This window comes from Miniopterus natalensis, chromosome 9 (genome assembly GCF_054644295.1).
Source record: "Miniopterus natalensis isolate mMinNat1 chromosome 9, mMinNat1.hap1, whole genome shotgun sequence".
Classification (NCBI taxonomy): Eukaryota; Metazoa; Chordata; class Mammalia; order Chiroptera; family Miniopteridae; genus Miniopterus; species Miniopterus natalensis.
Window position 1 is genome coordinate 38588357 of NC_142089.1, and position 26038 is coordinate 38614394.

General features: G+C 44.6%; 1 protein-coding gene across 2 annotated transcripts in view; it reads left to right on the forward strand.

Moving 5' to 3' along the window:
* Positions 1-1915: 1915 nt before the first annotated feature.
* PGM1 (phosphoglucomutase 1) overlaps positions 1916-26038 on the forward strand; it is a 46572-nt gene continuing 22449 nt past the window's right edge. The window contains exons 1-4 of one of the 2 annotated variants that reach the window (XM_016208430.2): positions 1916-2235; positions 21883-22045; positions 22398-22544; positions 23954-24079. In XM_016208430.2, coding sequence (XP_016063916.2) covers positions 1990-2235; positions 21883-22045; positions 22398-22544; positions 23954-24079 — 682 coding nt within the window. In that variant the 5' untranslated portion in view covers positions 1916-1989. Of the gene's footprint in view, positions 2236-17621; positions 17937-21882; positions 22046-22397; positions 22545-23953; positions 24080-26038 lie in introns of those variants that run through there. The other variant, XM_016208438.2, reaches the window with a different exon arrangement.

The window sequence follows — 26038 nt, forward strand, 5'->3', positions numbered from 1 at the left end:
CCTCTTAAGTGAAAAGCACCATCCTAGTTCTGAAGATAATGAACACTGTAGAAAGGGCAAGGGATCTGAATCTGAGCCCCGCTACTCCACTCGACAGTAATGAGTTACCAATTATTGGATACCTACTAGCACTGTATTAGGAGCTCTATATTTGGTAGCTAATTTAATCCATACAGCTCTGTGAGGTAGCTATTTCTAACACTCAGTGATTCGATGCTATATTTTCATTTTGTGGAGTTAGGTACCTTTGATTACATTCACCATTATATCAATTCTCTAGCCTAAAAAATGGGGTTGATTATACTTAATTCACAAGATTATACTACTCTATAAGCTTTGTGAATTTCTGTGTAAATACTGGAAATCTTTACCAGCAGTCCAGGATTCAGTTTTCACGTGTTATTTTCCCTGCAACTCATCTATTATGACTATATCAAAACCTCTCTATATTGACATACCACCAATATCAACATGTATATCAACACTTGGTTTCTGAGAGTCAGCAGTCATGTGTCTTTTTTTTTTTTTTAATGTTTTTATTGATTTCAGAGAAAGGAAGGGAGAGGGAGAGAGAGATAGAAACATCAGTGATGAGAGTCATTGATGGGCCGCCTCTTGCATGCCCCCTCCTGGGGATGGAGCCCGAAACCCAGGCATGTGCCCTGACCGGGAATCGAACCTCCATCTCCTGGGGAACTGCTGAGCCATGCTGGCTGGGCTCTAAGATAGGTTTTATGTGCATTTTTAGAGTAAAGAAATGGATGCCCACAGATATTAACTTTCCCCAGGTCACATATCTTGTAAGTAGGAGGAAAAAGTCAGTTTTTCCCCACTTCACCAAAATGACACACTTCACCAAGCAGAGGAGACAATCACTCTCAGCAAATCGAGGGAGATGCTGAGCTCAAGATTCCTACTAAGTAGTCAGTCCCTTCCCTTGACTCTCTTCCATGAACCCTTTCTGGCCACCTCAGTCCTCTTCGATCTCTTCACCAAACTTCCATTACGTGAATAACTGGCGTGTTTGGATGGTAATCATACTCGGCCTTACCTTATATTATTCGTACCCACATTTACCAAGTCCTCCCTGTACACTTATTTCCTACTTGTTAAAGCTGGTGACAACGGCAGGCAAATCATGGTAAGAGCCCTGGTTTTGGAGCCACACCCATGTGAGTTGGCCTCCCGCATGTACTTATCTCTATGGCCTGGATGAACCATTTAATTTTTTGAATCTCGGTTTTGTAAGCATAAAGGGGGGGGGAGGGGGGACCCCTGTCCTTGAGCAAGGATTAGAAACATTCTATCCAGGGAACCTTAGTTATTCGTATACCCCCCCTAACCAGTGGAAGTGACATGGAGCGTAGTAGGAAGAATTAGACCTTTAGAGCTGACTTATTTTTCTAACACGAATACCCTGATATTTGGAGAGAGAATGAAGAAACGAGGAGCCAAAATCCAGTTATGGCTGCACTTTTATCCCTCAGAACAGGTGTCCAGGGAACTGTTTACCTGGGATACTGTGGCCCAGCCACAGGAAATCGTTATGCTCCGTATTTCTCTCACCTGCGTCAAGTTCTCGTCCTACGACCTGGCCCCTGCCCCAAGCTCTGCCCTTCCGTTCCGGGAGGAGTTGAGGACTTGGTTTTATAGCGGTTTGGTGGGGGTGGGGGTGGGGGTGGGGGCGGGGGCGGGGGCGGGGGGCGGGGGCGGGGGCGGGGGTGGGGGCGGGGTGGGCGGTCTGGCCCGTCAGAGGCCCCGCCCCTGTCGTTCGGCCCGGAGGCGTGCGCGCCCCATTCCCCTCCCACGGACAGCTGCCAGGGGGTGGGCTGCGGCGGAGGGAGGGCCCAGGCCCGGGCCCTTTAAGGAGCGGGGCCGGCGAGCCGGCGTCGCCCCTGCCCCGCCCGCGCCCAGAACAGCTGCCGCCGCAGCTCCGGCCGCCCCTCGGTTGAGCAGAGTCCGCCCGGCTCCGGGCAGCAAGGCGCCGACATGGTGAAGATCGTGACCGTTAAGACGCAGGCGTACCCGGACCAGAAGCCGGGCACGAGCGGGCTGCGGAAGCGGGTGAAGGTGTTCCAGAGCAACGCCAACTACGCGGAGAATTTCATCCAGAGTATCATCGCCGCCGTGGAGCCGGCGCAGCGCCAGGAGGCCACCCTGGTGGTGGGCGGGGACGGCAGGTTCTACATGAAGGACGCCGTGCAGCTCATCGTGCGCATCGCCGCCGCCAACGGGGTGAGCGACGCGCGGCCCTCGGGCCGCGTGACCCGGGGCGCGGGCCGTGCGCTACGTGCGGCGGGAGTCGCCCGCCCCGCAGCCCCCGCGCCTCGCCGCGCTCCGGCCTCTTCCGCGCGCGGCCGCCCCGGTCTCCACCCCCGCTGCCTGCGCTGCGCTCGCGGCCGCGCGCCCCGAGGCCGGGGCAGGTCGCCGTGTGCGGGACCGTGGCCACGTAGCGCTGCCGAGCTGCTCTCCCGACTCCCTTGGGGGCAGGGCGCGGGCGGGGGAGCAGGGCTTGACCTTGGGGAACCCCTCCTCCGCCTTCTGCTCCTCCCATCTCGCCTCCCTCCCGCCCGCCTCCCCCAGCAGGGCCTCTGACATTTACGTTAACCTTTCCTGCGGCCGGAGATACTGTTACCGAGCCGAGGGCGGTCGCCCCGCTCGGAACCCGCTCGCACCCAGCCCCGGGTGCCTTCCGTTCCCGCCCGGGAGCGGGCTTCCCTGGCTCAGCGCCCCGCGCTCGGGGGCAGGACGGCGGGGCGCGCGCCCCCTGGCGGGTCGGGCCTGCGGAGCCGGGGAGATGGCTGCAGTCTCGGTCCCCACCCCTTAGTTTGCTTAGGGACAGCTCCTGCCCTGGCGCTGCCTGGTTGCTGGGGCCCAGGGTTCTGAACCGGCTGGTTTTGCCGGCTGGTGCTTCTGGATCTGTTCCTCGGAGGGGGCCGGAGCTGAGTTTTCATTGGAACAGAAACCACATACTCCAGGGCGCCTCTGGGCAGGCAGTTGTGGCCGGCCAGGAAATTGAGGCAACACTTTGTGTCCCTTCTCTGCCCCTCGATAAGGAACGTTAACGGACTTAATTGGGCAGGTTCACTCGAATAGGCGAAACTTGGAAGTAGATTTTGCAGTAAACCTGATATATGGGGAAAAAACGCATTTATAAAGTAGGTAAATCAGGGCGGATTGTTCACTCACTTTTATAAAACGTTTTCTGACGAGTTTTTCTAAAGAACACGTTTTCTTTCTGTATTTGAAATAAGATTTGACCTTTACCCGAGTCTTCTGAAACTCATTCCCTTTAGTAATAGTTTAATTCATTTTAGTAGTACCTTACTTATCTTATTAACATATTTAGTGCCCTTTTGCCAAGCCCCACGGGAAGCCCTTCACTTGTAGTAACTCATCTGCTGCAGCCCTGTGAGTCAGTGCTGTTGTGGGCACCTTCAAGCTGCCAAGGAGAAAACTGCCGCTTAGGCAGGTTAAATAATTTGCAGAAACTGTAATGGCAGCACAGAGAACACAGTACAGAACTTGCACAGCTTCTGGGAATGAAGGGACCCTTAAATCTAAAGATCTGTTTTCCAGTAGTCTCCAAAATCTAAACTGGACCTAACTAACCTATGTCTGCCTCCCTGGGCCAAATATTGTCTGGATTTGTTTTATTCATGCTCGAGTTTTTGGACAACCTCAAATTCTCTTGAAAGAACAAACTAGCTGTGTCCCAGTAGATCCCTTCATTTTTCTTTATCACCTGTGTTGAATTTGCATTTAATTCATTCGTTCAACAAACACTGAGCCATTCACAGAGAAATGTGTGGAGTAAAAAGACAATTCGGACGCAAGACTTGTCCTTAAGGAGCTTATAGAATAGTAAGAATTTTGGGGGTTCAGGTGGAAAATTGTCTATTTGGTAGTAGTATGGGGTGGGAAGGAAAGAATTAGCTAAGACTAAAAAATTATGTTCTTAAAACCTTGTCACCTTTTAGCGACTGCCCTGTTGCTTTCACCCCTTTAGGCCAATCCTTGTAAAACTTGGCTGTGTTCACCATCATTGATTTCTCACCTCCCATTCACTTCCCACCCCACTGTACTACAATCTGGCTTCTGCTTTCTCCACCACTCCACTAAAATTTCTCGCCAAGGTTACTACTGACTTTCTGGTTGCTAAATTCATTGAACGCTTTTTAGGCCAAACCCACCAGAGTGAAGGTCACAGACACTGCGGAGAGCTCACAATGAACCCATCAGTTAAACTGAGCTGACTCTTAGGATAACACAGAGAACCAGACAAGCCCAGTGAGTCCTCCCCCACTTGGGACTTAGAGCCGAGAAGGTTTGTGTTGGAGGACAGGTGGGTTACAGACAGCAAACCAGCAACTGCTACAAGGTGCAGTCAGAGCTATGATAGGGGTGAGCAAGGCAGGCTGTCACAGCAGAAAAGAGGTGCACGTGATTCAGGCATAGGGAGCAGGGAAGTGACAACTACACCCAGACCTGGAGGTGAAGAGAAAAGAGTGTTCCAGGTGGAACCAAATGTGAGAGAGCATAGCATGTTGCAGAGGTAGGTTGGAAGCTCCCTTACCCCCAAATCTATATTTTTGTTACATACTCTACAAGAATTAACCTCACTAAAAACACACCTCATGTTTTATATTTTACGAGATTCCACACGCACTGCTTTATTTCCTCGCTACAGTGAAGATTTCAGGTGTCACAGGTCACAGAGTCAGGAACAGAGATGGGGAACTGCCCTTTCTGTTCCTAGAGTTTGAGAGATGTGACAGTACAGATACACCAGGACTGGGCTCTAAATACCAGGCTCCCACTGGGAGTGGCTGAGGACACTGCTAGTCTGAGGGAGGTTTTATGTAAGTGAGCATTTGGAGAGGAGACATGTGCAGACCTTCCTACTTGGGTTGAAGCCACTTTCTCACACTTAGATCGAATGGAAACCAGTTCATGGAATCACAATGTGAAGAAAGAGGCAAAATCCACATTACAACATGACTGTTTTTCTTCCTTTGATGATTCACATAAAAAACAAAAATAGCCAGTAGAATATAATTCTAGGATCAGCTGGCCTCCCTGAAGTCAATGGGGGAAAGAAACCATTAGCTGTCATCCAGTAATACTGGGACGTCACATTTTATCATGGGATGGTGTCTCAAGTTAGAATGGAAGGCGAAATTTTAGTATAGTCAAAATCATCCTTAAAATCTTTTAGGAAAGTACCACATTGGAAAACAAAATATGTCATACAATATGTATGTCTTTAAATCCCAGGGGCAACTAGAAATGTTTTGCCATGCAGATAATCATGCCCATTCTTCTTTCCACCCATGAAACACATCACTCTACCCCAGGAGAGGAGCCCCAGATTCCTTCCAATAAATACAGAGTTGTAAGTGGAGCCGTCACCAGCTGTAGTGTTCGCAATCCACAAAGAAAACCCATTAGCAGAGCCATAACCTCCATATATGCCTGCAGAGCAGCTCAGCCTTGCCTGAGCTCCTTTCTGTATTGTGGCAAGAAGCAGTTACCTTACACTCCTCTTGTGAATTCTCCCAACCATTTGCCTAGAGCTACAGAGTTGGTTGGCCAGTGGTCTGCCTTCCAAGGTGGCAGTGGTAATGCTTTTGCCATAGTACAAAAAGTATGCCTATGCCACACACTTTGGATTCTGTTTTGGTACAGAATACCAAATTTTATTATTAGTTAAAATGTAGATTTGGCTGCTGTAGCAGTTTCAGATAAGTTACTTAACCAAAATAAAAGTTCATAGTAACAGAGGTCTTTCTAGTAGACTGGGTATGGGCATTCCACTGGGTATGGGTGTGGTGGCTCCATTGTATAAGGGGACCCATGTTTCTTTCCTTTCATTGCTCAGCCTTCCCTTGTGAGTTGCCCTGATCTGCATGATCCACAATGGCTGCAAACCCCCGTAGGGTCAGTATGGCCAATAGGAAGGGGAGACAGGATGAAAAGCACTCCTTTTTCAGAGACTGTACATAATTTCACTTGTGTCCCATTGGTTAAAGCTTAGTCTAAGGCCTATTCTAGCAACAAGGGAAGCTAGGAAATATAAGTAGTGTTCTGGGTGCCATGTGTCAGACTAAACATTGTGGATATCAAGCTAAATGAAAGGGAGCATCGGTGTTGAGGAAAAACTGACAGTCCTCGCTATCTTAAACATGCTTTCCAAATTTGGTGAAAACCACTCAGTCACTTTCAAGTGAGATAGTTACAGAGAGATGACAGAAACTTAATTTTCCATACAGAAGTAGATTCTTAGAAGAGACCTTGACCATCATGTATTCTAACCTCCTTCTTAGAAAGCAACCAAGGCACAAATACTCCCATTGTGGAGGACTTTTATTTTTTATTATTATTTTTTAATATATCTTTATTGATTTCAGAGAGAGGAAAGGAGAGGGAGAGAGAGAGCTAGAAACATCAATGATGAGAGAGTCATTGATCGGCTGCAGCCCGCAACTCGGGCATGTGCCCTGACTGGGAATCGAACCCTGATCACCTAGATCGTAGGTCGACGCTTAACCGCTGAGCCATGCCCGGCGGGGCGTGGAGGACTTTTAAAGTAAGCTACTTTATTGAGATATAATTTGCATACCTCACAATTCACACATTTAAAGTATACAATTTAATATTTTTAGCGTATTTACAGATTTTTGCAGCTGTGAGCACAATCTAATTTTACTATATTTCTGTGACCCTAAAAGAAGCCCATGTATTAGCAGTTGATCCCTCTTGCTCCCTTATGTTTTCAGACATAACTAAGCAACCACTAGCCTACCCTAGGTCTCTACAAATTTATATGGATGGATTTTACATGGACTAAGTGTTCAGTTTTGGTTGTCCGACAGAAGACGTTTATTTACCAAGCGAAGCCCCCAGGAGCATGAGAAGCAAAGGCAGAGGGTTTGTGTCCAGAACAGGAATCCGTGTCCCAGCCTGGGGGCTTCTGTGTGCACTGCCCTGAGCATAGAGACCCAGAGTTGAATATGACCCCATTCTCAAGGAGACTGGTTGAATGGGAGAGGACTGACACACAGAGAGGCAATCGCCACTGTCTAGTGTAAGAACTAATACCTGAAGGAAAAGAGATGGCTGGGGGTGCTCAGGGCCGGAGTGCTTGCCCCAGCCTGGGGTGGGGCCGCCTGTCGAGGGGTAGTGTGGCCAGCGAAGGCTTTCTGTATGAGATGAGTCTGTTTTGCTCGGCAGACTCCCTGTCCAAAGCAGACCAGGCTGTCAAAAAAAGGGAGAAGTTTCTCCAGGAGAATAGCTTCTTCATTTCCATGAGTGTAAGCAATCAGGTTTCCTTTTTTACAAACACACTTGAACTTATATATCCAAATTAGTATTGTACCCTGCCAAATCACCACTCTGGGAACCGTACACTTATCCTAGTGCTTGAAGCATTTGCAGCTCCTCTCTGGGAATTATTTCTCAGCCAGTCGGTTTATGGGTCACCTAGGAAAACCAGTCACATTATTTTAGAGTCATGCCTCATTTTTCACCTAAAACGAAGTAACAAGATTTGATCACCCACTTTATTCATTAGACATGGCTCCAACCAATTTTTATCTCTTTTCAAAGTTCAGATCTATTCTCCAAGGATGACATTTGTTATGACTGAAGACTTTCAAAGAAAGTGCCACGGACTGTAAAGCCAGTTGCCCAAAAGAGTTCCAGAAATGTTAATACCGTGTCAGCATTGCTCGAACAAATACGTTGCTTTCCAAGGTGATTGTATTGAAGGAGGTGACATTAGTTTATATGAAAACAGTCTGGCAAAACTTTAAAATGAGTTACCATATTTTATACTGTACAAGCACACTGCCCCATTGAGAGGGTCTGAGAAGACAGTTCATGCTTTGGGACAGTCTGGCCTCTGCTTTCCTTCTGCAGTCTACCGTGGTGGCCTAGGGACACCGTTCTCTTCCATTCTGTAAGCATCTAAGCATGCTCTGGTTAGGCATTTACAAATTGTACACAATGGGGAGGTTTGCTAAAACAAGTAGACAAAACGGCCCTGACCTAGGATGAGAGTCCTGTCAACTCTAAGCCACAGAAACCTAGATATTAAGCCTGCTTCTGCCTGACTGCCAAGAGATCGTCCCATGGTTACAAAGAGCCCAGAAAATGGAGCTGGGATGGCATACCTGGATGGAGATGGGGAAAGATCTTTAGCTTTAGTAGGAAAACTATCATGTTATACCACCTCCCCGGGACGTTGAGAAATGCATTCTGTGGAGCGAATGGAAAGCCATTTAAGAAATGAAACAGAAGGGAAATAGGTATAGGAAACTCAGGTGGAATTGGTAGTAAGGTTGGCACCTGTCACTAAAGACAAATTGTCTCCCTGAGCTGGGCCACAAGGGGGCTGCCAAGCCTTCTGCTATCAAATCCATAAGAAAACCACTTACCACACAGTTTAGCCAGTTCCCCGTATGTAGATTTGGTATAAAAAGACTAATAATATCTACCTTGAAAGATTCATGTGAGGTACTTGTGAAGCACTTATCACAGAGCCTGACATTGTTTTTAGTAAACAGAAGATTCTGACGAGTCTCAATTATTATGATTATCCCAAATGCTGAGGCCACTGGAGGGCAGAGGGAGCAGAGGGAGCGTCTTCTCCCACCACCTGGATGTCCTGTCCTATCTTTGTCCACATGGTATCTTTTGAATTCGACCTGCGAGGCAGAGGTTCATAGTTGCTGTAAGTCTCAGTCACAGGCCCATTGATGTCAGACCTTCACCTTGTTGGAGTAATGAGCTAGCAGTGGATAGTCAGAGATGGATATTTTAGGATGTACCCAGACCAGTGCCATGTTCCAGGTGGGAAGCTGTAAGAAATGCCTGCTGACATTGCTGCAGACCTGGGCTGCATGGATTTGTTCAAGCCACAGCATTGTTGACCATCATTGAGCACTCTGTGCGCCAGGAGCTGTGTGAGATGGTTGGGGCTACAAATAAATGAGACAAAGTCTTAGGATGCTCATGCTAGTAGAGGAGCATCCATAGGTGGTTACAAAAATATGGTGTGAATACTAGGGCATTTGTTTCCTTTGGCTGCTGACAGATGACTACAAACTGGGTGACTTAAAACTACAGAAACATATTTTCTAACAGTCCTGGAGACCAGAAGTCTGAAATCAAGGCATTGGCCTGTAACGGCTCTAGGGGAGAAGTCTTCCTTGCTTCTCTCAGCTTGTGGCGGCTCCAAGTATTCTTGGCTTTGTGGCTGCGTAACTCCAGTCTCTTCCTCCGCTTTCACATGGCCGTCTCTGTGCGTCTTCTCTTCTGTGTCTTTTAAGGACACTTGTTATTTGATTTAGGGCCTACTTGGGTATTCCAGGATGGTCTCCTCGAAAGACCCTTAATTACATCTGCAAAGACTCTTTTATCAAATAAGGTCACATGATCAAGTTCTGGGCGGACATATATTTGGGGAGGTGGGTGGGGGTAGCTACCATTCAACCCACTGCAACTGAATGAGAGGAGATATTCAGGGAGTCATGGGGACAGAGGAGTCACCCAGCTCCACTCTGAGGGGGGGAAGAAAAGAACAAGGATGTCTTCTCTTCACAGGCGGGGTGATTTTTGAGGCCAACGAGAATGATAAGGAGGAATCAGGGAAACCTTAGTGAAGCGGGATGTGATGGTGGAGGCAAGGCCCAGTCTCTGGTTTCATGCATATAACTAATACCTTTGTAGTCCTACTTGAAAATATACTAATGGTAATAATTGGCAAGGAGATTCCAGAGCTCCATGATGCACGGTGCTTCTGTAGACTCTTGACATAATGCTAAATGGAAGACATGCCACTTGGTGGCTCCCTAATCTTACCAAATAACTTGAGTTCACAGTGATGGGTTGGAATTGAAAGTTTCAAGTCTCAGTTGTACAGTTGACTGTGCAGTGTCATGTATTATTCTTAACTGGTCTAAAGCCCAGTTTTCTCGCTTGTAAAATGGGATTAATTCTAATATCTGTCCTACAACAGAGTTTATGAAAATTAAATAATGGGCTTGTGAAAGTTTGGGGAACTCTAAGGTGCAACCCAAAGGTGAGTTGTTATGGTCATTTTGAAATTGCTCTAGGAAAGTCATCTCACTGAACTGAGGTCAGCCTCTTGCCAAAACGAATCTCAACATGCAGTTTTATCTAGCATCTGTCAAAGTCCAAAGCTCAGATGGCTAAAGAATAACCAAAAAGTAAAGCTATCACACCATTTTGAGGTTAGCAGGATATCAAAATCATTTCTTTACGTTAGAATTTCATTGCAGTATAACTTTGGTGTCAGACAGACTTGAGGCTGATGTCTGGATATACTGTTATTTATTAGCTGTTTCATCTTAGGCAAACGTCTCAAACTCTTATTTTCTTTACTCACTGATAAAATTAAAGTAGTATGTCATAGAGGTATGTTTAGGAAATAATTAGATAATGCATAGGAAGTTACCTAGCCTAATGCCTCACACATAGTCATAGTAAGCAGGCTGCTCCATTGGGCAGTGGGGATTTTGATGGGAAATACAGGCACTTTAAACTTCTCTTTGCCGACAGTCCCCCAGCCATCTCGCACCTTCTCAGTTTCACCTTCTCTTGTTCTCAGCTGTGTCAATGACCTATCAAGATGCTCCACAGCTGTCAGCCTATAAAATTCTGAACAGAAGTGTCTTTTGTATAGAGAGTGTTTCATGCACAGGGCCTGGGGGTGGGTGGGGGACCTGTTCTACGTAACTTTAGGTTTTCAGTAATATGTTATCTGCCTGATACTCAGTTGTCTCATCTCAAAAGAACACAGTGGCCATCCCCCAAATAAGCACAATTGCCCCAGAGTAGCTTAAGTACTAGTGAGAGTGTCTGGTGTTTGCATGCCGGGTCTACCCACGAAGGTTTTAGGGCAGTGGTTCTAGTAAATAGTTGCTTGGGTCAGCTTGCTCCAGCACCTTCTCCAGAACAGTATTGGAGGGGGTGCTTTCCATCTCTCGGACATTACTGAGCATTTTCTTGTTGCTGTTTAGTGCTGTGCATTTGGGGCATGCAAGGTGCGTACACAGTCTCCCGCTTCCTGTGGGGCTTAGCGGCCAGCGGGCATTGCAATAGAGTGTGACAAGTGCCTCCTGGTGTGTCCTTGGGAGCCCTAGGGAGGGGCGCATGGAGAGGTGGTCAGAGGAAGCTTCTAGGGGAGATGCAAGGAAGCCAAGTCCTGAAGGGTAATGAAGAGGAAGCCAGGGAGAAGTGGAGACGTTCTATGCCGAGGGAGCAGCCCAGGCTAAACAAAGAGTCCCTTGTGGGAAATAAGACCATGGGCTTAGACTTTAAAACAGAACTGTCTGAGCTCCCGCATTGCAGGAAGGGAGGAGGCGACAAGCAGCATGATGAGTTACCACCACACGGGTCCTTAACCCCTGAAGTTCACTTTATACACCGCTAGCCCAGGACCCAGTCTCAGAATTATCTTATGACCCCAGTGGGAAGGCAGAATCTTAGAGAGTTGGTAAGCAAAACTCAAAAGTTACTTGTAAGGTGGACTGGGTCACAGTATTTGTCCAGCAACACATTAAGGCTCTATCAGTGTGCCGAGACTGTTTTAAAGGAAAAAAAAAATTATTAAAGCTATTGGAGTAACATTGGTTAATAACATGTATTTCAGGTGTACAACTTTATGTGACATCTGTATACTCTATTGTATGCTCAGCACCTGAAGTCTGGTTGCCTGCCACCATGTATTTGACTATCTCTACACTCTTCGTGCCGCACCCCCCCCCCCCCCCCCCCCCCCCCCCCCCCGGTAACCAGAGTGTGTTCCATGGAGTGCCAACCACTGTCTGCCACAACTCTCCAGGGAGCATGGTTCCCATTGTATTCCAGACGAATGGGCCCCCCGAGAGTTGTGCATTGCTGCTGGAGCCAGATAGTGCGCCCCCTTGTGAGGCTATGGGAAAACTTGCCTGTTTTTCCTTTTGCTACCACAAGAGGGAAACATACAACCATGAATGATTTGAAAAGAAAGCAATTCTTTAGGTAGACCGGTTTCTACCAGGGGATTTTAATACAGAGTTTTGGGTAATAGCTAAAAGTGGAAAAATATTCTGTTAGCTCCAAATGAATATTCTGAAAGGATTTAAATGGAAAATTTTCTTGAGGATATTCCAAAAAAGGAAATTTAAAAAGATATACATAAGAATTTTATATGAACCATATACATTGCTGTTTTTATAGGTCAAAATGGTTGAAGACTGGTAATTTATAATAAAACAGGAGTCCTCCTCATATGTTCATCATGTATGAAAGGGATTGCTAAGCCCTAGTAGAAGGTAGTAGAAGGATATATGTGAATTATACCTCAATTTAAAAAAAAAGCCTCTCTTAGAGTTAAAAAAAAAAAAATAGTACCTACTACATAGGAGGTTTGTTGTGTAAGAACAAATTAGCAAGATTGTTTTTAGATTTAAGCACACAAATCCAGAATGGCATTTGTAGAGGTGGGGAATCCCTTCTGTAACTTCTCTGTCTCCTCTGAGTGCTCATAGCCCCTTGTAAGCTGACAGATTAGCTCTTTTTACTCCATTTCTAAATGATTTGTTGGCTTACCTATCTTTCCTTTTAGACCAAAAGTTTCTTGACAACTTGAGTCTGGCACCTTCCCGTGGTGCACAGTGCCTGGTGAAATGAATGCAGTAAGTCCATATATTCAATAACTGTCGGGTACATGGGTGGATAAACAGATGGACAGCAGACCAACGGATGCTAAAGGATGTACATACTCTGAGGCAGCTGTTTTGTCTTTAACTTCAAAATAGCTTCAGGACTTTTTTGAACCTGGGTTTCTGTACAGCTCTAAGCCATCTGGCCCTTATAATTCTCCTGGCCTTGTACCTTCTTTATAGTTGACTGTAATTTTTCCTTTTCTTTAAAGAACATTTCCTACCTCTATTAAAATGCATATACCCATAAATAGGTATGAAACAGAGCTACATTTCTCAGGTTGGTTTAGGATAGTAATAAAAGCTAACACTTATATAGGGCTCACAAGGCCCTAGAACCAGCCAGTGTGAAGCTCCTTGCATTTATTAACTCATTGTATCTTTATGCAACAAACCTATGCAGCAGGAACTGTTTTCTTTTTTAAACTCTCTTTAAGGAGAGATGCATTTTTTTAAAATTGAAGCATAATTTACATATATCATTCTCTTAGTTTTAGGTGTACAATATAATGTTTCGGTATTTGTATGTACTGTGAAATGGTCACCATAATGAGCCTAGGTAGGTACTATTTTCAATCCCCATTTCAAAGATGAGAAAATGAAGGCACCAAGGGCTTAAGTACTTTGCCCAAGGTCACCCAACTAGTAAAAGGTACTCTTGACTGTCTTGCTGTTGACTGAAGTTGCTCACTTTAGAGGTGAAGAAATTGAGAATCGGTAGGGTGAGGGGGCTCACATTTACTGACCATTTGCTACATGCTAGTCATAGTACTGAGTGTTTTCACATATGTTACTTGCTTCAGTTCTCAGAACAACCTTGAGAGCGATCCCCATTTTACAGGCTCAGTTCAGTTGAGTAACGTGATCAAAATTGTACCTCTCATATGTTTTAGAGTCAAAGGGTTGAACCCTGGCTGTATCTGGGTCCTAAACCTGTGGTCCTCACATTATCCTGCAGTGCCTACCCTGGAGCTGGCATTTAACACATGCTTGAGTATTGGAGAAATGAATGACTTTTTCCCAGCTTATGTGTCCTGTCACTGGGCTCAAATACCACAAGCAGTCAGGGGCAGGCACCTGCAGCCAGTCACAAGCTCAGGGCGTCGGTCCCCAGGGTCTGATGACCCCTGCTGCTTTTAGCCCAATTAGTAGCTTTCTTTCCAGTGCTTGCGCTTAGAGACAGGGTTAGCAGTTCCATGCTCTGTGCCCACTCCTGTGGCACTTGCTAAAGAAGAACTCTTGGAATGAAGAGGTGAATCTATTTAGGCCCTGGGTTCAGCATTAGCTATGAGCCCTGGAACATAATAAATACTTATTGCCGGAAAAAAACAAAGAAGGGTAGAATGCATAAAGGCTTGGCAAGTCTACTGTGTCTGCTGTGTTCTAGTAGGAAGGCATCATTGCTGATCAGGATGGGAGCTGAAGTCTTTGCAAGGCTGGGAGCGAAGGGGTTCATAGCTCTGCCATCGTGAAATTGATTGGACCCAAGACCAGTATGAAAGTTCCTTGTCTGAAGGAAGTAATCCTTAAGTCCCCCACATGGTTTAAATGTAATTTGTGTCATTGTGAAGGAGTACTGGCGATGCAGGCAAACTCATTAGGCCAAATTGGGCCCGCTATGCTCGACAGTAACGCTCCCGAAGATGAAGTTCACCCTTTGCTGGAGAGCTCAAACAAATGAGTTCCTTAATAGCCGTCCCACTTAGTCGGGGCGTCTTTGGAAGCTTAATGCTTTTAATGCCTCTCCTTTTTTACCACACTTCACAGGCCATCTAACATCGCTGCTTCTGGTAATATTTTTATATGGGGTTGAGCACTTTAGTGTCCATAAAATTATGACTCAGGCCCATTCTTAGAATAGATACTTTTCTAGGGTAAGGGTTATGTCTTTTTTTTGGGTCTGGTTTTGTATATTGACAAGCATCACGACAGACACGTAGTTGCTGAAAACATTGCTGTCTGTTTTGGGCACAGAACTCTTTCCTCAGAACCTTTGATTTGGTATGCATTTAAATTGCTGGGTGTTCATCAATGTGTGCGAGAGCCATGAGAGACAGGAATCTTCCCCAGCCCATGCCTGGCTTTACAGCTGCCTCATGCACAGGGAACTAAAACTGTGCACTTTCCCACACAGACATTCCCATGCAAGAGGGGGACCCTTTGTTTACCTGGTGACCTTTTTCCATAGACATATACGATCTCTCAGTGCTCAGACACTGCTCTCTATTTCCACTTGTGTTAAGTAATTTTTTGAATATGAAGATGACCGACTGGGGAGGTACATTTAAAAACCTTGAAATGAAGCGACAAACAAATAATGAACTCCAAAGGGGGAATATCAAGTATTTGGAAAGCCAAGACTGGAATAACACCAGCATTGTTAAGTGTGCAATAACTACTTTTAGAAACATTTTTTTTTTTTTTTTTAACCTTTAAGAATCAGAATACTTATATTTGGAAGACTTTCTGTATCAGTCAGTTTTTAGATCATTAGAAACTGGCAGGAGGCCCAAGAGTAGGCTTAATTCTAGAAGAGTGTAGCTTTACAACAGGTACAATGCGAAAAAATGTTTTTAGAAACAGGTTTTGGTTCACATGAATGCACACTGATAAGCTGAGGTGTCCTAGTATCCGATGTGGGCAGGATTTTCACATCCTTTGAAACAAGATCTACTATTGGATCTCATGCTGCGCACGAACCTACTCTTAGGAGTGTAATTTTGTGTTGAATGTCTATTTTAAATTTGCATACTTAAGCCTTGAGTCTTCATAATTTCTCATTTTATGGAGCCTATCAACCACAAACTATAAATAAAATAAATGAATGTGTGGGGAAAAACCCAACAAAACGTGATTCTTCTAGTTCTAGATTAGGGAAGAACGTCACCAGGACGGTGGCCGACCACCAGCAGAGAGCATGCTGGGGGCGTGGGCGCAGAGCACCCTCATGACCGAGTATCCCTAGATCTACCCTGGGATTTCAAGACCTTGTTAAGAAAACTACCAATTACGTGGTTGGCTGCTCTGTTATTCACAATGAGAAGATTATTGGGTTGATATTTCATGAATCTGCATCTATTATTAAATATGTCAGGATGCATATGCTGGCCTAATTTGCAAGCCTATCGAAAACCGGAGGAAACTTGGCAGGAACCTAAAAAAATGTGAATTAAAAAAAAAAATTGCATTGTAGTAAGTTGAAGAACAGAAGGTGTGTAAAAACTATTAATAAAGCAAGCTTAGTTTGTAAATTAACTTCTAAAGAATCTTAGTTTTAAAAACTAAGCAAAAATAAGCTATAAAAAGTCACTATCCTTCAGCCAACTGGTTTTCAACTGAATAGCTGTGTCTTGTGAATTGTTTAAATGTTATGTCTTGAGGTCTTCCCTGCACATGGGCCAGCCCGTGTATCACTGGAAGGAGAACATGCTCCCTTCCTGGTAGCTGCTTTCTGCTCACGGGGCTGTTGGTTCTGGTCCTGCTCAGAACAGACCGGGACACCGGGGCCTTTGTGCCTCAGAGAGGGCAGCCCGCTGCTCTCGGCACTGCTTTGCTTTCAGACCTTGGTGAAAATCTGGAACATACTCAGATTTTGTTTGTCATTGGATTATTCGCTTTTTTCTTGAAGACTTGACTCCTCAGTGCATGTCAAACTCCCCAAACATGTGGTGTAACTAGTCCTGGTTTACTTTTGATGCATCCTAAACAAGCCCACCAAAACCTTGACAGTGGCGCTTAATTAACAACTCCTGCTGAACCAGATAAAGAACACAGATGCATGCATTTAAATAGGTTATTAATAAAACCTCAGGGATCAAATGGGGTTGGACATCAAATATATTCAGGCAGTAGGTTTTAAAACACTTCAGGTTCTTCAAATGCAAAGGACTTAAACTGCTTCACTAAAAACGTTTTCTTAAAAGTCAACTCTATTTGAAATGGAGAAAATTAAAACACAAAGTTTAATCTCATGTTCATAGTATTTTTCCAAATACTAACTTGGTCAAACCTCATGTGCTCAAAAAACCTACTTTTCCCCCTGCTCCTGCTTACGTTTGCAAGGGCTCAGTGCATCTTCATGCCTACTTTTTCGTAAGTTCAAGGGAATGACCACGCTGTCTGTCATTCACGGCATATTTGTAGGTGTGCCTGTTCTCCTAGAACTGAATAGTATTTTGTTAAATCCTTAGTAGTCAATGCATAAATGTGTTCTGTTAAATGATTCCCCCCCCCCCCCTTCTAACTGGAATTGCAAGTGGGAAGTAAAAAAATCACTTGGGTATCAAAATGACGGTGATGTAAGAAAACCAGAGGTCGCTGATTCCTCACTTCCATTTTAAGATTGACCTTTAACTTGCTAGATGGCAAGAAACAACTTTAGCTTCAGATGGCCTTCTCGGCGAGGACTGCCCAGAGAGGCCCTGGCTCGAGGGGTGTGAGGAGCGGCGGGAGCCACACCAGGGTGGCTTCCTCACGAGCCTGCTTGCTGGGCCTGCGCTGGCTGCGGCTGGGCCCTGAGAGTGGAGTCTGGCGGCCATCTGGTGCCTGTGACAGTCTGCTGCACGCAGCGCCCTTCGGAGCTATCTCCACCCCAACGGGACATGAGGCAAAAATAATTGAAGGGTATTTGGCTTGGTTATGTGGGCAGAAGTGTCCTCATCAAAACAACTTTGAAGATCTGCTTTGTGTGTGGGTGTGGGTGGGTGGGTGGCCCTGAACTTTTCCACAAGGGCCGACGACAACAAGGAATTAATCCAGCTTCCTCCTCAAGGGCGATCATCCAGACAAGACCGCTATTTAAGTTGCTCAGACAACACTGTTGCAGCTTCGGTTTGGACAGACTGTTTGGGGGACTCTTGACTGCTTTCTGGATACCCTCGCTGAGCCCAGGGGTGGAAATGAAAGATGAGTGATTTTAATGAATGGATTTCTTGGAAATCCAGAGAAATGGAAGAAGGCCCTCTCCCTCTGTTGACTTTTGCTACAGCTCCCTACTATGACCAGAAACCGGGAACTAGTGGATTACGGAAGAAAACCTATTGTTTCGAGGCAAAGCCATGCTACCTGGAGAATTTTATGCAGAGCATATTCTTTTCCGTAGACCTAAAAGATCGCCAGGGATCCTCACTGGTAGTTGGTGGAGATGGGCGGTATTTTAATAAATCGGCAGTAGAAACAATAGTGCAGATGGCGGCCGCCAATGGGGTTGGTATATGATAAGTATTGTTGCGTTTCTGGCTCCCCACAATCTCTTAATTGTGCAGAAATATACAGAAGTACAAAGATTTGTTTGTGGTATACATCTCAGTTCTACTAATATCCAGTTAAGTTTCATTGTGACTTCAAAGGTTGACTTGTGAAAATACTGCTGAAATTACATGTCACATTGGGGTGTAGGAATGTAAGTTCAGCTTCTTATGTGTTGTGCTCTGTACCTGTTGCTTGGACAAGTACCTGTTGCTTGTTAGACGTGTAAAGCTCTCCACAGCCTTAAGCTGTCTTATCTGCGTTCTAACTGGTTTCGAGGGCACTCTGTCCTTTCTAGGAAGGCTCTAATGAGTAGCAGCGAGAGGGGGATTTTTGTTTTCTTTCAATGGCTTCCTTGTTGAAGTTCAGTCGCTTGTCAAACAGGAAAACTAAAGCCAGGGCATGCTGTTGTTCATGAATCCCGGTCATCATGCGGAAATACTAGGAGGGGTTGGAGAACGTTAGGTGTGAGCCTTCCGAGAGGACCTGTTACAGGGGAACCAGCTTATAATCACCTTGGACACAAAGAAACCCTGTGTGCGGTGAATTTGTGCAGCAGGCTAGAGATAATCACTCCTGTAAGACTATCCTGTAAGGAGGCTCTGCTAACACTTCACATCGTGAAAAACTGTGTTGGAAGAATTAAGCAAATCAGAAGGAGTCTTGCGCCAGAAAGCACTGGTCTCGATAATCTAACAATTTGCACAGTCCCACTGATTTATAGGAAGGACATCGCTGTTTTTGCTCTGCAAATTCTCTGAGACTAAAAATATATATTTTTAGTGTTTTGGATTATACTTAGCAATAATTTGGAGCACACAGTCTTTTCGTACTCATAAATTCAAGAAATCTTTTGTATTTCCTTTCTGGAAGAGATTCTGTTTCTGGGATCATAAAATTTAGCCTTGCCATCAAATGTGTTAGGCATTCATTTTCACTCTATTTTAATCATATGTCAAGCAGGTGTGATTGCAAAAGCCAAATTAAAAAACAAACGGACTACCAAATTAAAATTTAAAATGTGTGTAGATCCTATTGCTTATAATGCGAAGTTTCCTTTATACATAGTTTCAGAATCCAAATGCCTTTCATGTAAAAATTGCTGATAAAGCACTCAGCTATGAAATTATTATGACACACATACATTTTTAAGATAAAATGTGATATGCTGTAAATTTCACCTTTGAGGAGAGCTGCAAAGGGAATGGTATTAAGATGCTTTTACTCTTTTGAGAGAGAATGAATGGAACATTATTTCTCGGCATATATCTGGATTGTTGCGTGCATCTGGTACACTGTCCCCTTTGCTGTGATATATTTGGCTTCATTTCATTTTTGTGTGGAGCTGAAGGATGTGGAAGAAGTGGTAGGAATGTGTAATTCAGGCAGACCCTATAGACTTCCTCAGTTTTACAGTCTGAAGTTTTGCTAAATTATACATTTAAATGGTAATAATTGACTAAATATGGCAACTGCCTGTGTATAATGCTGTTATGAATACGGTGTATAAGTTATTTGTTTGAGTCTCAGCTTGCTTTTGTGTCTATACCTAGAAGTGGAATTTCTGGATCAAATGGTACAGGGAACATTTTTGAGTTGAGGGACACAGAACTACAGTTTAGAAAGGTGAGCTTGTTGGGCCTGAGGAGGTAAGATCGATTCAGCCAGGGTAGGGCCACGGGGTACAGGTGGGAGAGAAGCAGAGGCGACTGAGTCAGGAGCTGTTACAATGCTTCAGACTTCCTTAACGGAAGGAGGCTAATAGAATACTATGTCCCCAGTATCACGTGGAGAATTAATATTCCTGAGGGTGATTCGTGGGAAAGGGTCTGCTCTGGGAGGGGATATTTTGGCCAGCTATACCTCTTCTTTGGCCCAAGAGACAGAAGCTACTAAGGACTTCCCTTGCTTCTTTCAACTTTCCTTTTTACTCTTACCCCCTGGTGTAGTCCCCTCAGTCTTAGACCGTTACTGACTGTGGCTATCACCATAAGGAATGGCAGAATTAAGGGTGGCATAGCTTAATATTTTTTTATCCGTCTCCCTTTCCACACCAAATACATACAAAATCGAAGTAAAAGTCAGTGTGCTTGATGTGCAGATACACTTTCCAAATAACTAACTCCACCAGCCACTCTGGCTGATTAAGTTGCCATCTCTAAGCCTCTCCTATTGAAATTATTGAACTCCTCAGCCATTGGCTTTTATTCTCATCAGAACCATACCTGGAAACTGCTGGAAGTGTGAGATATCACCATTCCCACGGTACTGAGTCAGGAAGTTTCAATGCTTTCCCCAGCTATTGCCACTGGATGCCATGTGACCTTGTCATGTTATCTATCCCAATGTCTGCTGTAGCACCTTTCCATAATTGCTTGTTCTTATTGTTCTTAGATGGATGTAAGACTGAACAAATGGGCAGGATCATGACAACTCTGACCTCAGCTGTTTGATCTACACAGTGGGAGGAGCACTTGTGAGAATGAATCGAAAGTGCCATGGGCTGTGGAAAGCTCTCTGCAGCTCAGTAATAATCATACTGTTGATTTCACACCATCTTCAGGTTTCTCTAGTTTATAAAGGAGCCTGCTTACAGCCCGTACCTTGATCATTACAACTTCCTGAGGGAGGCAGGATATAACTAAAATATTAGTATAACAAAAATTGTTCAGAGATAGACATATGAGAGCCAAGAGGTGACTGAAATTGAACCAGCTGCTTCCTGGGAGGTGGGTGGTAGTGGAGGGGTGGAATTATAAGGCAGGGACCTATGGGAGGGTGACCTCTGGGAGGGTGGGTGGCAAAGGGAAGAGTCCCAGAAAAACTTTCCAATGAATCCAGGTATCTCATTGGCATGTTCACCATAAGAAACACATCTTCTACCATCAATTCATTCATTCGGCCATATTTATCTCTGGTGGGGCCAAAGAAAAATAACAAATGGAAAATTTAAAAACTTCCCCATCCCTTTCTTCTCTCAGAAGGGAGCATGGAGGGAGGGTACCAGCTCCTCACTTTATAAATCTTTTTATGCAGCAGTCACATCTTCTCCAAGTATGTCAGAGCAATGAACAGAACTTTATTTTGGTCCCATGTGGGTCATGTTGAAACAGATATAAATTACTATCATTTTAGTGAAGGAAGATCTAGGAGCTGTGCTGATACCATCTTTGAGAGCATGGGAAGGTGAGTTACGAATGCAACGGAAGTACTACTGGCAGCCCTTTCATGAGGGCAGTTCTGACTGGTTTACCCAGTAGCAGCTCCCAGCACTCCAGGCCTTGTACCCGGAGGTGACTCAGGGAACCCTGACATGGTACTGTACTGAAATCCAAGCTCAACTGGAAACATAAATTACAAGATACATTTTATAGTAGTCTTCATATAAAGTTTGCGTTTTTTACTTTTCCGAACATTGTAATTTACAGAAGTCTTCTCTTTGGGTTAGAATTTCTTTAACTAGCTGAACTCATGGTCTTCTCCCAATGTGGACTGAAAATGGAATCGGATAAAAATGTGGGTTCTCTCATACTCTTCAGTATCCAGATTATGAACCTGGTCTGGAAAGGCTTTGTTTTGCATATTCTTATTTTTTCTTGCCAGAGTCTTACAGTACCCCCAGCTCATACACTATTCTAAAACTGCAAAGTACGAGCAAACTATCTGAAGGAATGGCTTTGTTCAACAATAATGATTCTATTTCAGTAATAATATTATTCAACAACAACAATAATATTCTACTTTGAAATAATAATAACCACCCAAGCTGTAAAAATTCATTGAAGAACACCTTTCCTGGTCCAATAGGATAGTTCTTGGTTCATCTGCCTGTTGTATGGTGTTTCTGTGTAGTAGCTCTGGATGTATTGATATGAAAGTGTGTGTTCTGGATTTCTTCTTCTAGATTGGCCGCTTGGTTATTGGACAGAATGGAATCCTCTCCACCCCTGCTGTATCCTGCATCATTAGAAAGATCAAAGCCATTGGTGGCATCATCCTGACAGCCAGCCACAACCCTGGAGGGCCCAATGGAGATTTTGGAATCAAATTCAATATTTCCAATGGGGGTGAGTTTGCTGACATTTTTAGGACAGTCAATTTTATGTTCAATAGGATAAACCAATAATCAATGCCTTGGGAGGCCAGGGTTCTGGTTCTGGTCCTTAGCAAGAGGGTTCTTTGTTTCCTTTTGGTGTAAATGAAATGCTTCTCATTCTGCTGTACCTGAGTGTGAGGAACCATGCACGGATGGTCATTAACAAGAAATTTTCCTTTAGAAAATCCTGATACTTTGCTGCCTGGATGATGAAATGAATGGCAGATGTGTGAGTGAAGAGGAATTGATTGATGAGTTTTGTGTTTTTTGTATTTACATGTCAGCTGCACAAAGCAACCCACTGTTTGCTGTTTGATTTCCAGGTCCTGCTCCTGAAGCGGTAACTGATAAGATTTTCCAAATCAGCAAGACAATCGAAGAATATGCAATTTGCCCTGACCTGAAAGTAGACCTTGGAGTTCTGGGAAAGCAGCAGTTTGACCTGGAAAACAAGTTCAAACCTTTCACAGGCATGTTTACCGCCCTGCCAACGACTCCCACTCCTCCTGCCCACTCCTAGTTCAACTTGGGGGATTTGCCTTTGCAGGTTTTAATAGAAAGATTGTGGTCACTGAGCTTTGCATGCATTAATTAGCAGGTCTGGAATTGGGTCTGGGAGTCTAGAGACCTGGGCTCTCTGGCCCTGCATTGATCAGCAGTGTGACCCTGGGTAAGTCATTTCCAAATCTCAAGGCCTCAGTTTCCATACCTATAAAGTGAACTTGGCTAGAAGACCTGTAAGATTACATTCATAGCTAACTTTTATTGAGCTTTTATTATGTGCCAAGCTCTTACCATTGATTATCTAATTTTATTCTTTCAGTAGCCCTGTGAGGGCAGTACCTTTTCCAGATGAGAAAAAAAAGGCTGAGAGAGTTTAAGTAACAGGCTCAAGGTCTCACAGGAGGTGTGAATGATTCCAAAGCCTGGGTTTTAATTTTCTTTTTCCTGCCCTAATATTCAGTAAAATTAAATTAGACCATTTTGGGGGCTAAATTGAAACTCCCTATCTTATCAGTAGTGGTGAACATTTTGTTGTTAAAAGTCAAGGTGTTACAGCTATTGATGGAGTACATGTTTATGAAATTACTCATATTAGTCAAATGAGGATGAGATGGTCAGCATCGTGACTTGCATTCTGACTTTGCTGTACCGGGTGTTCTTCCCTCTGGACCACAATGTATGGGATGCATTTTTTTGTTTAAACCCACCCATCAAGAACTGGCAGTTGCATCCTAACAAAGAGAAGATGGTGCTTTGCTACGTCTTGAAGACATGCTTAAGGTTTAGAAAACACAAGTAGAGAATTTCTTAAATTCGTAATGTCTCAAAAGTGTTCAGACCCCTGAAAATCCAACAATACTGAGTTCTTATATTTCTTTTATTTCTTCAGTGGTGCATGTGAAAGTGATTCATTAAAAAATATTTTTCCCCGCTTTTTATCATGAAGCCTTGATGGCAATGGGCCTGGAAAAAAGAAAGGAAAGTCGGTGCCACATTTTCTGTTATTTGTGACACCCAAATACACTCCTCATGGAGATGGATAGGGAATCAGTGTGGCAGTAAAACAGAGTTTACTGCCAGGCAAACCTCCGTCAAAAATCCCCTGTATGCTCCATCCCAGCTGCGTGGACAAGTGATTTAACCTTACAGACCGTGCACCTCCTTGTCTACAAAATAGGATTCGTATCATTAACCTCTCAGGAATGTAGTTAGTATTGAATTCAAGATCGTGTACCAGTCCTGGCATCTTGGGGCTGCTCAGTAATTGGCTTTGTAACATAGCTATGGCATGTTTACAGCAGCGTAATCATTGCAGAGGATAACATTTCCAAATGTGCTTAGTTCCTCCATCTTTCAATATTGCCTGTTCCCACAGTGGAAATTGTGGATTCGGTGGAAGCTTATGCTGCAATGCTGAGAAACATCTTTGATTTCAGTGCACTGAAAGAACTGCTTTCTGGTCCAAACCGACTGAAGATCCGCATCGATGCCATGCATGGAGGTACGGAGCCACTTCTCTTCCACTCCCTTCTCTCAGATGCAAAGCTGCTCTCTGCTCTGTGCATCATGATGCTCTAAGAAGTCTTTTCTTAAGACTATCTCTGGCTTTTACCCCATCATTTTTAATTTAAGTTTATTGGGGTAACTTTAGTTAATAACATTTTATAAGTGTCAGGTGTACAACTCTGTCACACACCATCTGTATATTGTATTGTGTGCCCACCAGCCCAGGCCTAGTCTCCTTCAGTCACCGTGTATTTGACCCCCTCTACCCTCCTTCTCCTCTGCACCCCACTCCTCCCCTCTGGTAACCACCGTACTCTTGTCTGTGTCTATGAGTTTGTTTGTTGCCTTTTGTTTTATATCCCACACATGAGTAAAATCATGTGGTTCTTGTCCTTTTCCGTCTCTGGCTTTTTTAAACAATTATTTTGCAACCATTTCAGCAGTATCCACACAGATAAAAACCTAATCGTATGCAGCAAAGACAGCAGAGACATTCCCCGTGGTAAGGTAGTGCGAAGGGCAGTGTGTCCCCATTAAGCATCAGGCTCGTGCCATATGCAGGTGTGTTTGTGGACTCTTCCTGTCCCTCCAAAAATACCTTACATTCTTCCTAAATGCCCCCCCTATTTCCAAGGGGGTGTTCGGTCATTTACTAGACCTGGCAAACACATTCCTGAGCCCCACAGCCCCGCTCGCCTGCCCCCACATGCTCCTTTTCTTAGAAGAGGTAAGCAAGCCCAGGATTAAATTCAGGAACAACAGGATGTGTGTCTCTCCCTCTTCTTCCTCTGTGGGTTGTGGCCAGGTCAGTAGAGATGACAGCTGTCATTATAAACCCGAACCATGAAGCTTTCTTGCATGTAGGAATATGGAAATTCCTGAGCACTTAGGTGGTTCATTTGTTTTGTAATGATTTAGAATTTTGGAATCTCTGAGTGGCAGGATTTCCCCTGCTGTTGGAATCCAGCTGTTTGCCTGGTTGGGAAAGACTTTCTACCTATGCTTGAACCCTTTTGATGATGCTGTTCAGAGCCTTCTGTTAATACTACATAACCAGGGTTAGCAAACCTCCTGGAGGGCTGAATCTTTCATCCTGGAACTCCTCCCTGTGTGGCACTGGAGTCCCACAGAATGGGTCTACTTTTTTTTTTTAAATCCTCACCTGAGGACATGCTTAGAGAGAGGAAGGGAGAGAGAGAGAGAGAGAGAGAGAGAGAGAGAGAAACACTGATTGGTTGTCTTCTGTACGTGTCCCAACTGGGGATCAAACCCATAACCCAGGTATGTGCCCTGGCTGGGAATCAAACCGGCAACCCTCCGGTGCACGGCATGATGCTCATCCAGCGAAGCCATTCCAGCCGCGCTGGGTATACTTCCTTATTCAGACAAAAGCTATTCTATCTTTTCAAACCATGCACTGGGCATGTATTGAGTACCTACTACATGTATGCTTGGCGGGTAGGCAGGGACTCAGCAGGTAACTTCCTTTAAAGAGTCTGCAGTGCTTGGGGAGATGAGATGGGTAAAAAACCAACGCTCGGAAGCCAGCAAAATGAGGGTTAGATAGATTTCAGGTGTTCTCTTTGAGGGGGTGGGGGGTGGAAGACGGCATAGTTTGATGAGGGGGTATTAAAAAAACATTCTTGGAAGAAATGGCAACCAATTGAGCTTTTATGAAAGAAAGATTGAGGGTGGTGGAAAATCAAGTGATGGTCATTTCCAGGTGAGGCAGTGGCTATAGCAAATGCATGAAGTCTTATATTTTGAAGACGCCACATTAGAGGAATGAGAAGTCTGGGTTGGCTCAGGAATGGGACTTATGATGGAGTCTTTGCTGAGAGAAGCTGGTCACGAAGTAGATTTCTTTCTCCAGGCCTTTCAGTTGTTCCTCTAATGCCCCTGTTTCTATATCCCTTACAGTCCTGGCTGCCTCGATCTCCTTCTGTGTTGTGTC